At 38.0% G+C, this 14,870-nt stretch overlaps 2 protein-coding genes across 3 annotated transcripts in view; one reads left to right on the top strand and one right to left on the bottom strand.

The window, feature by feature from the left end:
* Nucleotides 1–9,044, top strand: part of asap2b (ArfGAP with SH3 domain, ankyrin repeat and PH domain 2b) — a 23,103-nt gene extending 14,059 nt beyond the window's left edge. The window contains exons 15-28 of the mRNA XM_065255882.2: nucleotides 211–344; nucleotides 423–517; nucleotides 651–840; nucleotides 1,888–1,973; nucleotides 2,092–2,207; nucleotides 2,824–2,891; nucleotides 2,976–3,083; nucleotides 6,546–6,789; nucleotides 6,891–6,983; nucleotides 7,563–7,812; nucleotides 7,929–8,002; nucleotides 8,093–8,154; nucleotides 8,230–8,349; nucleotides 8,442–9,044. Coding sequence (XP_065111954.2) covers nucleotides 211–344; nucleotides 423–517; nucleotides 651–840; nucleotides 1,888–1,973; nucleotides 2,092–2,207; nucleotides 2,824–2,891; nucleotides 2,976–3,083; nucleotides 6,546–6,789; nucleotides 6,891–6,983; nucleotides 7,563–7,812; nucleotides 7,929–8,002; nucleotides 8,093–8,154; nucleotides 8,230–8,349; nucleotides 8,442–8,516 — 1,715 coding nt within the window. The 3' untranslated portion in view covers nucleotides 8,517–9,044. The remainder of the gene's footprint in view (nucleotides 1–210; nucleotides 345–422; nucleotides 518–650; nucleotides 841–1,887; nucleotides 1,974–2,091; nucleotides 2,208–2,823; nucleotides 2,892–2,975; nucleotides 3,084–6,545; nucleotides 6,790–6,890; nucleotides 6,984–7,562; nucleotides 7,813–7,928; nucleotides 8,003–8,092; nucleotides 8,155–8,229; nucleotides 8,350–8,441) is intronic.
* Nucleotides 9,024–14,870, bottom strand: e2f6 (E2F transcription factor 6). Of its 2 annotated transcripts, none has more exons than XM_065256868.1 (8): nucleotides 14,495–14,870; nucleotides 14,257–14,387; nucleotides 14,109–14,158; nucleotides 13,786–13,993; nucleotides 13,509–13,664; nucleotides 13,162–13,276; nucleotides 12,893–13,067; nucleotides 9,024–9,756 (listed from the first exon to the last, which is right to left on the bottom strand). In XM_065256868.1, exons 1-8 carry the CDS (start codon nucleotides 14,777–14,779, stop codon nucleotides 9,719–9,721), a joined length of 1,158 nt encoding a protein of 385 aa, XP_065112940.1. In that variant the 5' UTR covers nucleotides 14,780–14,870; the 3' UTR covers nucleotides 9,024–9,718. The 2 variants fall into 2 exon arrangements, with proteins under 2 accessions (XP_065112940.1, XP_065112941.1); XM_065256869.1 differs by having other exon boundaries at nucleotides 13,509–13,661.

Raw genomic sequence — 14,870 nt, 5'->3', positions numbered from 1 at the left:
CTTCAAAAAATTTCTTTAGGACCTACTTACACTCATTGTGAAGTGTTCTGCTAATTTTCACTTGCATCCCCCCATGCGCTTCCTGTTTCTAATCTGGCTTTGCAACTTCTCTTTGTCATTCCAGCAGAACTCGTTTCATTGTCATTCGTGAATAACGGTGGAGATCAGAGTTGTAGAAATCAGATTACATTTAGTATGTTGCCATTCCAGATCCAACATGGCTCTCCACAAACCTGGGCGTGCTCATTTGTATCGAATGCTCTGGAATCCACCGGGAAATGGGTGTTCACTATTCCAGGATACAGTCTCTTACACTGGATGTATTGGGCACGTCTGAGCTCTTGGTAAACTTTCGTGTCAACTCCCTAACCTAATCTTAAATTGCAAAGATACAGACCATGACAGTATTTCATTTCTTGCAGCTTGCTAACAGTGTGGGCAATGCAGGCTTCAATGAAATCATGGAGGCAAACCTATTGTCAGATGAAATCCCCAAACCCAACCCTTCTAGTGACATGTGAGTGAGAATTTGACTTGTCGAAAGGATATGACAAATCAACATGAATTATTATTTCAAAATCTAGTTACAGTTACATTGAACGTTTTACCATACATTTCTCTTTCATCGTTTTGTTTCAATTGTGCTTCAGGCAGGTACGAAAAGACTTCATCACGGCCAAATACACAGAGAAGCGGTTCGCTCAGCGGAAGTACGCAGACAACGCATCCCGTTTACACGTACTCTGTGATGCGGTGAAGACCCGGGACATCTTCTCATTGGTCCAGGTGTATGCAGAGGGAGTTGACCTGATGGAGACAATCCACCTGCCTAACGAACATGTAATGGGTCTCATGTTTTCTTTGTGTTTCTATGAATGTGAACTTGACCAAAAAATTGCACTTCTGTATCTCAGATATTCATTGAGAATTTCCAAACTTTCCTTTTATTTCACCTCTTTTAGACTATTTGTGACTTTTTTGAAATTGACATTTGTACTGTGCATTATCTGAAAGCTGAATAAATAAGCTACGTACATTGATGTATGGTTTGTTAGGATAGGAAAATATTTGGCAGAGATACAACTATTTGAAAAAACCTGAAATCTGAGGGTGCAAAAATCTAAATATTTAAAAAATCGCCTTTAAAATTGTCTAAATGAAGTCCTTAGGAACACATAATATTACTAATATTACTAATTATACATTTTTTCTATATTTACAGTAGGAAATGTACAAAATATCTTTATGGAACTTGATTTTTTTAAATAAAAAAATCTATATTTTGACCTTTACAATGCCTGTTGGCTATTTCTACAAATATACCTGACTCATGACAAATATACATAGACTTAAAGGATTAGTCCATTTTCTTAAAAAAAATCCAGATAATTTACTCACCACCATGTCATCCAAAATGTTGATGTCTTTCTTTGTTCAGTCAAGAAAAAATTATGTTTTTTGACGAAAACATTCGGAGATAGACGAGAAGTTGTGGTTTAAAACTGCATTTTTTTTTTCTTGCCAAAAATGACAATCGTTTCGCTAGATAAGACCCTTATGCCTTGTTTGGGATCGTTTAGAGTCCTTTGAAACTGCAATTCTAAACTGCATTAAAACTGTTACGTGTTGGGGTCCATTAAATTAGAGAAAATCCTGGAATGTTTTCCTCAAAAAACATTATTTCTTCTTGACTGAACAAAGAAAGACATCAACATTTTGGATGTGTGGTGAGTAAATTATCAGAATTTTTATTTAAGAAAATAGTCTAATCCTTTAAGACTTTTTGGTCTTTTTGGTTTTGTGGTCCAGGGTGACACATGTTTAAAAATATACTTAAACGACATTTCCTAATGTATTTATTTATTTAATTTTGCTTTCTGCTGCCAGGAACCGGGCGAGACTGCGCTTCACCTTGCAGTACGAATGGTGGATCGAAACTCTCTCCATATTGTGGATTTTCTCGTTCAAAACAGGTGCTGAACTTTAAAGAGTTTTTATTTACAATATAAATAGAGAATTATAATACTAACATGAATAAAAAAATGCAATAAATGCATGTCCTCATCTTTATGGATGTGTTTGTGTGTACAGTGGGAATCTAGACAAACAGACCGCTAAGGGAAGCACAGCCCTGCACTACTGCTGCTTGACCGACAACACTGAATGTATGAAGCTGCTTCTGCGAGGAAAGGCGTCTGTCACCATTAGTAAGAGATGACATCTCAATCTGTAAAATGGATAGATTTAAAGTGTATGGGATGTATTATTGTAGTTATTTTTAAAACAGACCTTGATGGTATGACTTAGATTTCTTACAAGGTAAACTTTAGTTACCTTGGTGTGAACTTAACATTAAAGGGGACATATCATGAAAATCAGATTTTTTCCATATTTAAGTGCTATAATTGGGTCCCCAGTGCTTCTATCAACCTAGAAAATGTGAAAATGATCAACCCGGTTATTAAATTTGGGTAAACCATTCTCTGTAAGCATGTGGAAAAATAGGTTATTCAGATTTGTCCCCCCTTGTGATGTCAGAAGGGGATAATACCGCCCATTAATCTGCATTATCCAACCACGGCACTTCCATTTAGTGCACAGATCAGCTCATTTGCATTTAAAATGACACACCCAAAATGGCAAATTTTTGCTCACACCTACAATGTGGCAATTTTAACATGCTATAATAAATTATCTATATGAAATTTTGAGCTAAACCTTCACATACGCACTCTGAGGACACCAGAGATTTATTTGATATCTTAAAAATATCTTGTGAAATGTCCCCTTTAAATAAAAGTTTTCTGTCCTTTTTTCTTGAAGCCAACGATGCTGGAGAAACTCCTCTGGATTTGGCCCGACGTCTCAGACACTCAAAGTGTGAAGAATTGGTGAGTGGACTTCTCATCTTTTTAAGATTTTGTGCCATCATTAAAAGTCTCCAAACATGACCATCAATGTTGCGTAATTGACAGCTGACCCAAGCACAGACAGGGAAGTTTAACGTCCATGTGCATGTGGAGTACGACTGGCGTCTGCACAACGAAGATCTGGATGAGAGCGAAGATGAGATGGAGGACAAGGTATTCCTGCTTCTCTACTCATGCACACAAAAGATCCTTGTATGTTAACTCTCATTAGTGTTTTTACATTGGTGGAATGCTGAAGTTATCACTCGTGAGCTCATATAAACAACTATTGCTTTTCTCAGGCTTTGTTTGCATTGCACTCAATTTCAATTTGTTTTTCAAATCCGGCCTTTAGGACCGACTGTCCAAACTGTCATTACGTAAGTGATGAAATCTGACCTGTTTGTATAGTCAGGGTAGTCAAATTTTGTTCATTTACATCTGTTGCTATGGCAATAATGCCACCATTTTTTTTCACGTTAACTAAAAGGAGCTGTCAGTATGGAAACCGCAATAAAACCTCGATGTGTACCTGAACTTAAGTGCCTGAGAACACTTAAAGGATTAGTCCATTTTCTTAAAACAAAAATCCTGATAATTTACTCACCACCATCTCATCCAAAATATTTATGTCTTTCTTTGTTCAATCGAGAAGAAATTATGTTTTTTGAGGAAAACGTTCCAGGATTTTTCTCATTTTAATGGACTTTAATGGAACCCAACACTTAACCATTTTAATGTAGTTTAAAGTTACAGTTTCAAAGGACTCTAAACGATCTCAAACGAGGCATAAGGGTCTTATCTAGCGAAACGATTGTCATATTTGGCAACAGAGCCGCCCTTAGACCTTCGGGGGCCCTAAGCACAATTTGGTCAGGGGCCCATTTGACTGTTTAAAGTAAGGCCTAAAGAAAAGAAATGACTACCTTATAACTATACTGTACATATTATATCTACTATGTTACTTTTTTTTTATTTTGTCTTTAAAATTATGTTTTTTAATTATTCTATGTATACTGTATGTTAATGATCTTTTTTACGCTGCTGGTCCTGAGTACGTTCTTATGTGGCAACATGTAGCCTACAGAATGACAATAAAAGACCTTGGGGTGGTCCCGGACAGGGATTATCTTAAGCCAGGACTCTGCCTTAGTTTAATTAGAAAACATAACCAATTTTTACAAACATGCCTTACTAAAAACATTATTTGTGTGCATTTTGAGGCAAAACAAAGGGCACTGGTGTATTTTAAGATAATGTCAGTGCAAGCTTTTTTCAATTTGGACAGCTCTTACCTACTTTTATTTTAGTCCATGACTAGTTTAATTTCTGTCAGGGAAACTGCCGCCTTGAGTTCTTGATTTGAGTTCCATGTTTGATGTCTAACAGGAAAAATATGATACCACTAAACTGAATGGCAGTGCAGTGCAATGAACACGCCCTGATGAACTTGCTAAATAAAAAGACTGATAAAGTGATTTTCACTGACCATCAAAGAAACATCTTTAATTGACACCAGAGTTTAAGAGGCACAAACAACAGCCTATATATAATTTGAATGAAACAGAGTAAATAGAATAACATTTAAATAAAATATTATATAAAATAATAAATAGAACACTTAAATGTTTAAAATTTTCAAATAAACAACATTAACCATAATATCTAAAACACCACAAACAAGATTAAAAGTAGCTAACATTCGCTATAACAACCGCTTCACTATATATTATCCCTTACGTAAATAGCATAACAATAGTTAATAGGCTTGTTTGATATGAGCTAAATCTGCGCATAACCGATCACCGGTGATCAGCGCGAGATGCGTTTTTTAACTTGTTCTTGACTTATGACATTCATATTTTTTATTAATTCCTTTAAACTTTTGTATTGGTGTTGGATTAGTTGTACTGTGAGCTGTTTATATTTTACACAAAAACGAATTTAGACTTAGATTACATCCCAACATTTACTAAGTAGCCTTCCAGTAATAAAGAGTTCACCTTTGTTGATTCTCCTTAAAAACATCTTAATGTAAATGCATTTGTTGGTATTTCAGTTGCATCTATTTAATCCGCGATAAAATACGCGAACGCGATCTCTTCCATTGCTGATGTTTGCAGTCCACAACAAAGTGAGATTCATGAAGCGTCCGGCTTGCCTACAGTTTTTTTCATTTCCCCTTACTGCAGCCGTCTGTGCTCGTCTAAATTCCAGGCAAGGCAAGCTGCATCTCAAACAAGCCTAGTCTGACAATGATCAGGTGATAAGTGACATCACAGGGTCAGTCAGGGTCAAGATTAGCGGGGAACTCGCCATAATAAAGAACTAAATAAAAACAACTGTGCTTATTATGATGCCCGATAAAGAGCGCTGTAGATCCATTTCTTTTTATTTATTTTATATTACTTTTGATGTATAATTTTTTTTCAACCACTAGCTGGCAGTGACTCTATGAGGCCCTCTGCTGGCCACGGGGCCCTTTGCAATTGCAAGTGTCGTTTAGTGGCTGGGCCACTTTTTATGTTTGGCAAATAAAAAATATGCACTTTTGAACCACAACTTTTCGTCTATCTCCGGTCATGTGACATGCCAGCGCGATCTCACGCAATACGTCATCATGTCAAGAGAAAACGGATGATGTATGCGAAACTACGCCCCAGTGTTTAACAGTGTGGAGAAAGAGGACCGTTCCGACGTTGTTGTATGTCGAATGATACTAATTAATGTCTTTGTGTCAGTTTATTGTTTAAAATGGTCCGCAAATGTGCATTTCATATGTAACACATGACCTTTCCACGGCATTACGGAATTACGTGAGGTCGCGCTGGCTCTTCACATAGCCGGAGGAAAAAGAGAAGTTGTGGTTTAAAAGTGCATATTTTTTATTTTTCTTGTCAAAAAAGACAATCGTTTCACTAGATAAGACCCTTATGCCTCGTTTGGGCTCATTTAGAGTCCTTTAAAACTGCAATTTTAAACTGCATTAAAACTGTTACATGTTGGGGTCTATTAAAGTCCATTCAAATGAGAAAAATCCTGGAATGTTTTCCTCAAAAAACATAATTTCTTCTCGACTGAACAAAGAAAGACATCAACATTTTAGATGACATGGTGGTGAGTAAATTGTCTGGGTTTTTAAAAAAAAAATGGACTAATACTTTAAAGGCGGGGTGCATGATTTTTGAAAAACACTTTAGAAAAGGGAGTCGAGCCGACCAAAACACACTTGTAGCCAATCAGCCATAAGGGCCTTGTCTACTAACCGACATCGTTGCCCAGGTGGCGTATGTGTGGGGGGAAGGGGCGTGTTTGTTTAGGTGATTTCAAATGTCAACATTGGCTTTCAGCGATCATGCACCCCGCCTTTAAAGGGATACTTCACCCAAAAATGGATCTTCGATGTACATGATTAACACAATTAATATATTAGAATTGTGTTTTAGTTATATAAGAAAATATCCTGGCTGGTCCTAGCTTAATAATGGTAGTAAATGGTGCTTTTGATTTAAAGACCAAAAAAGTCCATCCATCCTTCACAAAAGTAATCCACAGGGGCTCCAGGGGGTTAATAAAGGCTTTTTAAAGGCCATTGATCTTAAATACTAACTTCTTATCTTTAATTTTGTGTTTCAGCCCATCCCTATCAGGCGAGACGAGCGTCCCGTCAGCTGTATTGTTCCAGGCACCGGCTCTATGATGCCCAACATGAGCGCGCTGGCTCGGGATGTGGTGAACGCTGTCAAAGACAAGCAGAGGGCTTTCATCCCCAGCATGATTTGCAATGAGACTTACGGCACCATGCTTGACGTCAGCCCTCCGCCACTTGGGTTACCAGGAGCAGCTGGTCTCTCTCTGCCCCCTCGCACCTTGGGAAGGGGTGAGTAGCATAATGGTAACTGTAGGAGGAGGTTGCTTGTATCAAATGCAAATTAGGCAGGCATACACTAAACGCATACTATTGTGTGTTTGCTATATAAGGGTGGAGTCCTCCTATGGAGGTGATTGGAAGGCAGAGGTCATCTTCAGACCCTTCAAATCCTCAGAGTTCAGAGAAGAATGGCTCTGTGTACGGTGAGTGTGCAGCTGTTTACATGTAGTTTATCATTTAAAGCGTTTTAAAAGTACTTCTGCTGTAGTAGCGCATACTGTTTAGTACCTGTTTCACTTGCTATTGGCTAAATGGTACATTGGAATGAGCTTATTGGTTCTAGTTGGTCCAAAAGTGGTTTTGTTATCTTATCCTTCCTGTAATCCAAAATATATGTTAGTGGTCAAGCTGTATTTGGAACACGAAGGCTAGGTTGTACTTTGACTACGATGGTTTATCCATTTACCACCTTAAAGGCTGGTAATTTTTTTTAAACGCTTTGGATAAGGAAGTCGGGCTGAGTACCAAAACACACTTGTAGCCAATCAGCAGTAAGGGGCGTGTCTACTAACCAACATCGTTGCATGGGTTGTGTATGTGTGGGGCAGGTCTTTCAAAAGAAGGTCCAGATTCTTTTGGGGTAGGGGCGTGTTTGTTTAGGTGATTTCAAATGTCAAAACTGACATTCAGAGATCGTGCACCCCGCCTTTAATGTGGTTTTAACTAGATTTTACTGCAGAAGCTGTATGTCACTAGAGTAACAGGTCTTCTCTCTCCTGTAGTGCTCCCTCCTGTTCCTCCACCTCCTCCTGCACCCAAGAGGCCACCGCCCCCAGATCCAAAGGCAACTCTTCCCCAAGGACCTACGGTCCCACCCCCACCGTCCTTTATACCACCTGCCCCAGGCAGAACGGTGCCCGTAGTGCCACCTGCTCCAGTGTTGCCTCCTTCATTTTCTTATAAACCCGCACCTCCGCCTGTGCCCACACCACCTAAAGCTCCTACACCCAAACCAATAAAATCACCATCAAGGTAAGACATCACCTCTCAGATTCATTCGATAAAGTTCAACCGAGTTTATATTTGTATGTAGACATTTGCTTTCATGCTCCGGTAGTAAGCATTGGCTGTACCATGTGTGTTCTCAGGGATCCTGGTGGTGCTTTTAGTAAAGATGCAAATAAAGCAGCACCTAGCATTCCCCGACCAAGTGACAAAACAGGTCAATGTCATATCACTCACATATATAATAAAAGTCATGGTAAAATATTAACTGTATGTATAAATGAGTCTAAATTGTGTTTTTTTCCAGACTCTGGTTCATCGGCTGCCTCTGCGCCGACCCCGGCCCCCAAACCCAGAACAGCTGTACCCGTAAGTTACTTTACAATAAAAGTGAATGTATATTTTATGACTTTATATACATTGTGTGCCTTGTATTCCTCTCAGAAACCAAAACCCAAGAGGGTAAAGGCCATTTACAACTGTAAGGCTGATAACCCAGATGAGCTGACCTTTACTGAGGGAGAGGTAATAATAGTGGATGGAGAGGAGGACAAGGAGTGGTGGGTAAGTTCACAGTCACTCTCATACACACCTTGTCGATTAAATGCATGCAAATTAGATAGAAGCTCCTAATGATTCATCCATGTGTCCTGCAGGTGGGCCACATTGACGGGGAGCCAAACAGGAAAGGGGTTTTCCCCGTTTCATTTGTACACTTCATCACTGACTGATGTTGCAGACCGCTGTCTGGCTATAGAAATAGGAACAGATGTTTCGTGTGACAGAGCCACGGACTTCTACAACTGGCCATATGGATTTTAAAGGTGTCTGTATGGTCGAATGGGAGCATGTGGGACATTCACGAACTGGGATCTCAAAAATGCACGGGATAACATCAGATAATTGCTCTCAGGACTGCTACTATATGGTTCACCTTGATCCATGTTTTGGTTTAATAATGGAGACAAAAATAAATATTCTGATTTTGAGTGCAATTACCTCTTAACTTTGCAGAAATTGTGTATGAGCTGTGATCCGTGTACTATGCATTATATGTGAACTGTTATTATATACATTTTAATACTGTTAGATCCTTACTACAGTTGTTATGTACATTACACACTCAGTTGCAGCGCAACTTTCATGATGTTAAGCAGTTAGTTAAGTGACATAGTAAACCATGCAGCTTTCATCCAAGTATTTTCTTGAAGTGCTGTTACTGAACAAGCCAATAAACCTTTTACTATATACATTTTAAAGGGTGTGGGTTTATTTTGTCAGCATTCAAGATATTTTTTATAAAAATAATAATTATGACAAAAAATGTTAAAGCAGTTTTTCTGAAATGGTTCACAGTTATTATTACACATTTGAAAGTAACATTTAGGGGATAGTTTACCCAAAAATTTCAATTCTGTCATCATTTACCCCAATCTTGTTGTAAACCTGTATGAGTTTCTTATTTCTGTTGATATTTTGATCAATTATGTTAGCATAGTATTTGTTTTTCCTACTATTGAAAGTCAATGAGTACCGTCACATGTGTGCTTACCATCATTTATCAAAATGTCTTTTGTGTTCAGAATGATGACAGGAGTTTAATTTTTGGGTGAACTATCCCTTGAAATGATAAACTATTCTATTAACAAATACACTTTTCCATACTGAAAAATAAGGTCCAAAAGTGCCAGAATTTCATTCAATTCCTTTACATTATCAGATGGCCCAGGAGTGACCAATTTACTTTTGTCAAAAACTACCTTCAAGTTTAACTGGGTCAGCATAATACTTACAGAAAAACACTCATATTTACAAAGCAAAATTCTTTTGAACAGAATCTGAAAAACCTAGGAAAGTCAATAATAAGGGCAAAAAAGTCAGCTCAGATGGCGTCTCAGTGAAGCAAAAACTCCCATTGTAGTTTCTGTGGTCCTTATCCACTCTGTACAGCCGCCACACTGCTTGAAACATCTGTAAAAAAAAGGGTGATTTTTTTTAGGAAATGTCTGCACAATTTCTTTTTTTTATATGATATCAAATGTATTCACTCATTTCCCACCATTGATGAGTATCTCATTAATTAAAGAGATAGTTCACCCAATAATGAAAATAATGTCATTAATGACTCACCACCCTCATGTCGTTCCAAACTCGTAAGACCTCCGTTCATCTTCGGAACACAGCTTAAGATTCTTTAGATTTAGTCAGAGAGCTTGTTGCTCCTCCATTGAAAATCTACGCATGGTATAGTGTCCATATCCAGAAAGGTAATAAAACATCATCAAAGTAGTCCATGTGACATCAGTGGGTCAGTTAGAATTTGTTGAAGCATTGAAAATATACCAAAATGACAATATAATTTTTTCTTTATTCAGCATCGCTTCTCTTCCGCGCCTGTTGTGAAGCACATGTGCGAGACTAAAGTTACGTGACTGCAGTGACGCGGATTACGTGTTATTCTCAGACATGTTTGCAAAGTTTTTTTCTCTAAACTAACAGTGAGCATCTCCCCAAACTCTAAACGAAGCCCGGGCACAAAATAAAAAAAGTCACGTGACTTTAGTCTCACATGTGCTTCACAACAGATGGGGAAGAGAAGACAATGCTGAATAAAGTCGTAATTTTTGTTCTTTTTGGACCAAAATGTATTTTCGATGCTTCCAACACATTCTAACTGACCCACTGATGTCACATGGACTACTTTGATGACGTTTTTATTACCTTTCTGGACATGGACAGTATAACATACGTAGATTTTCAATGAAGGGCCAACAAGGTCTCGTACTAAATCTAAAACATCTTTAACTATGTTCTGAAGAATGGAGGTTTTACGAGTTTGGAACGACATGAGGGTGAGTCATTAATGACATTATTTTTATTTTTGGGTAAACTATCCCTTTAAGAGAAAACAAGTTTTTCTCTTACTATCCCTGTCAATGACGAGTTTTTACAGCAATCCATATTTCTGCTATTATCCACTAAGTGGCGCTCTTACTCAACTTATAAAACACTAAAGCATCCACTGATTCAAAAACGATAAAAAACCTCTGTGTACTGTATGTTTAAATCATCGTTCTGAATCTGATCTCTAACAAAAATCCTTTACAAAAAGGCAATTATCTATTTTGATATTTTTGAAACCTACCCATATTTGAGAGGTTATAAAAAAAAGAACATATAGGGATGTAATAAAACATTTGGTAACGGTTTATTTCGATAGTCCACTTTAGACATTTTACTAATTATTAGTAACTTTGCAACTACTTATCAACTACCAATCGTTACAGAATTAGTAAACTGTCTGCTTAATATCTACTAACACTTTATTGCGATGATATCTCAACAGACATTCAACTGTCTATAAATATCTTTGCAGGTGCATGTCAACTTATTCCACTAACCCAAACCTCTTCCCTAACCCTTACAGTTTACTAATACTCTAATGACAGGTAGTTGACTTATAGTTGCAAATTATTGAAAGTTAGTTGAGATGTAGTTGCAAAGTTATTTATAGTTAGTAGAATGCCTAAAGTGGACTATCCAAATAAAGTGTAACCAAACTTTTTTTTTTTTTTTAAAGCAGAGGATCTGTTCTTTCATTTGATATTTTTCATGTTTATATATTTAAAGAAGAATATTTTCTGGAAGGCATTAAACTTTTGTGAAATTCACAAAAATGCTGGCGGTGGCTGGTACCTTTTTGTTAAGAAACGCTGGCGGGGAAAGAGTTAAAGGTCACCTAATATGGCAATTTTCCAAAATTTTATTTGAGTCTCAGGCGTCCCCAGAATGTGCCTGTAAAGTTTTAGGTCCAATACACTATAGACCATGTTGAAAAGGACCCTTTTGGGAAGTGCAGGACAAAGTGCTGTTTTTGTGTGTCTCTTTAAATGCAAATGTTTACCTCCCTTTCTGTTTACTGTTATCTATTTTGAAAACATACACAGTTTTTAATAAGAAAATCACCTTACTTCATTGTTCATAATGAATGCGCGGTAATTAAATGTAAAGAAGATTTAAAATAGAAATGATGATCTAACTATGGCCTTTGGATGGTTGTGGGCAGGGCCTGTCTAAAGTGACATCAGTTTGCTCAGAAAGCGAGATTATCTCACAAGACTGTTGGAGTTTCACAGGGATTTTCAAAAAAGGAGCAGGGAGATTTTTATCATTACAGGGTGGTTCTGTACCTACAAAGGTGACACAAATTTATGGTCAAACAACATAAAAAGCACCTTTAAAGCATCATGAAACACTAACCAACACTTTTTTTAGATGTTAACAAAGTTAGTTGTGTTGCACATCATAGAAGACAATGTTAGTATCTGTTAATTTTAACATTAGGAGAAAACTAGTTCATTTTTAGCTTTTTTGTGATATTTTTGTTTTCCGTTTTAAACTCCATATCATGTAAACGTCACAGGCTGTGACGTGGCAAACACGAGAAAGAGCACAACATGTCAAAACCTGAAAACCACACCCACCGGTGTCTCATTACTATTTATAAGATAGCGTGTTCTTATCCAATGTGGAGACGTTTCGCTTGTGTGTGTGTTCGTGCGCGCGTGCATGTGGTCTGTGTGGCAAGGTCAGCCGGGAGGGGTGTCTGGGGCTCAGGATAATCGCACATGGATACGGTTCTGTATAGTAAAGTAAATGTAACTGCGCCATTACACACACTCTGTAAATACGTTGGATGATTTTCCCCGCGATGCTGTCAGGACAAAACTCACCATCAACTGAATTTGCTTGGGAAATCTACGGGAGGCAGGTGGACTTTGATCTGTTCTGAGGTACCATGTCCTGAGGACTTTTCATTATCTTCAAACAAGCTATTATTTAAACTATAACAGTTTTACTTGACCTTTGTTTAAATTAAATATTATATTTAGTTTATTTATTTCTGTAATACTGCTCATCTTAGTAAATCTTAGCTTATATCAATTGCCCCGCCCACTCGTCGCCATTCTTCTCACAGCGTCCGTGCCCATTTAGGTAGAATTTTTCAAAATGATGGTGAGTTAGACTGGAGCTCAAACAGCTGGGTTTCATGATGCCTTAAGATACAGATGCAGACAAACTTTAATTTCAAGCCCATATGGCTAACCTGGTAAAAGTGTTTTTGTGTGTATCCGGCTCTCCTCTAGTGTTAGAAAGCAGCCTGGTTTTGCAAGCTTTAATTCTTTGTTTGCTGAATCCCTGGCATCGCTTGGCCCTTCGGTCTCACAGGTGAGTATATGAATGGGACCCCGACAAGCCTTTAAGTGAATCTGGATAGAGTTCTAGAGCAGAACACAGGTACACATAAACAAAAAAACTACATAAAAATTACATTTAAAAATGACTCTCAAGTTTTTATGTGAATGTTAGGCTTACCTCAGTGGGAGTGGGCACCTCTAGCTTGGTCTCTTCAGGGGCTCTGACGGATATAATAGTCTGATCTCTGAAAACTCCAATCTGACAAATGTCTTCATATGTCACATAAGCTGAGGTTCAACTGTAGTTAAGGTCAAAACTACTACTGAAAGAAGCAACACACGTACTTTCCTTCCTATTAACACACACACATTAGTAATCACGCTTATTGTTTGTCATAATCTGTAATCAACATTGCATATTTTGAAATTCTTTATCAGCAAGCTGAATTGCTGTTCTAAAATAAGATGGCCTTTGATATAATATCACCAGTAAATAAGAAAAAGTTAGAAACATGGGAAGGATATTCAGCATTATCTTTGAGGTCAGTCAGGGCAAATAGCTGTTGGGCACAGTCTTTGATAAGCCTGTCAAGCGACTCCTCAGCTGACTTTAGTTTAAGCAGTTCAGCATTTGTCTCGAGTGGCTGTGTATTCCCATAGTAGCTGATTGGTACTGAACTTCTTGAAAATAAAAACAGACATGTAAATTGCATATTAATGTATTCAGACAGTAAATTCAAAGGTTTGTGTCCATCAGTAGTTCTTAAACTTTTTAGCGTGCGATTTAAATGTCTAAACTTACATCCATTGGACCTTGTTTTTAGACGTCTTTTTGACCAGCTGGATGCCATCAAGCACATTGGTGATGTCGTAAACCCGCCTCTTCCTTGTGCCCAGTTTCTGCGAAGCCTCATTGAGATCAAGGATCCCATTTGGCGATGCGAGAAGTAGCTGCATGAAGCGTTTGGTCAGGTGTCCGAGAGCTACATCAGACTGATACTTGTTTAAAACTGAAAAAGTAACCACAGGAAGATTATATTTTCCTAATTTTGTCCAAGTACACATTTTATGTGCAGAAAGTTATTATTAAAAGTACTGATTATCAGTCATGCTTAGTGGATGTACCTCTTGGTCGCTTGAAGTTGTTTATGTTGTTGCTGTAGCTGCTAGGTAAACTAAAAAAAGCATTTGCTATAATAAATGCAATTTTGGGGCAAAAATAAATCAATATTGGTGCTTTTGAAATGTGTAAGGTAGTATACATACTACTTACATTCTGGGATGTTCTGCTTGCACATCACTATTTATATGATTTGATCCACTATCTGCAAGACTGTGATCTTCATCAAACTCTTCATAATCAATACTATCTTCTGCAACAGCAGCCACTCCACTCTTAAAAGACTAAATGAAGATTATGTAAGCAGTGTTACTTAAAATACAATTGTATTTTTAACCATCAAAGATTCCGCATAACTACAAGCTGGCATTGCAAATCATTTTAACGTTACCTCATCTTGCTCATCACCCGAGCTCCAATCGACTAAAGGGGGCATGATAGGAATCGCGTCCGGGCTGATGCCATTGGGTGTGATGTGATGGGTTAGGAAATGATCTTCACATATCCGAACGTGTTCTGGGATTTCGCGCTCAGTCTCCCGTAAAGCTGCCAGCCATACCTTCACTCGGGCCTTGTCGGTTGGGAAGCTAAAAAATGACTTGCGCGGGCATTTCGGCAGCTCTCCCGGTTTCACGGTGTTGTGATTTCTACAACTCTGAACTATACACTTCACCATCGTAGAGTCACGATATCAGATTGTATCGCTGCATTCAGTCGGTAACATGTGCATTGTTTACACACATCGCGACAGGAAGTAAGGAGCTGTA

This window comes from Paramisgurnus dabryanus, chromosome 12 (assembly GCF_030506205.2).
Source record: "Paramisgurnus dabryanus chromosome 12, PD_genome_1.1, whole genome shotgun sequence".
Taxonomy (NCBI): domain Eukaryota; kingdom Metazoa; phylum Chordata; class Actinopteri; order Cypriniformes; family Cobitidae; genus Paramisgurnus; species Paramisgurnus dabryanus.
Note: the sequence above shows the minus strand (reverse complement) of the source record. Positions and strands in the feature narration are given on the sequence as shown.

Coding starts and splice junctions, on each gene's coding strand:
- e2f6 (XM_065256868.1), bottom strand. CDS start 14,779: ATGGTGAAGTGTATAGTTCAGAGTTGTAGAAATCACAACACCGTGAAA. Junction 14,159..14,256: donor CAAGCAGAACATCCCAGAAT/GTAAGTAGTATG, acceptor TGCTTTTTTTAG/TTTACCTAGCAGCTACAGCA. Junction 13,068..13,161: donor AGGTGCCCACTCCCACTGAG/GTAAGCCTAACA, acceptor GTTCTGCTCTAG/AACTCTATCCAGATTCACTT.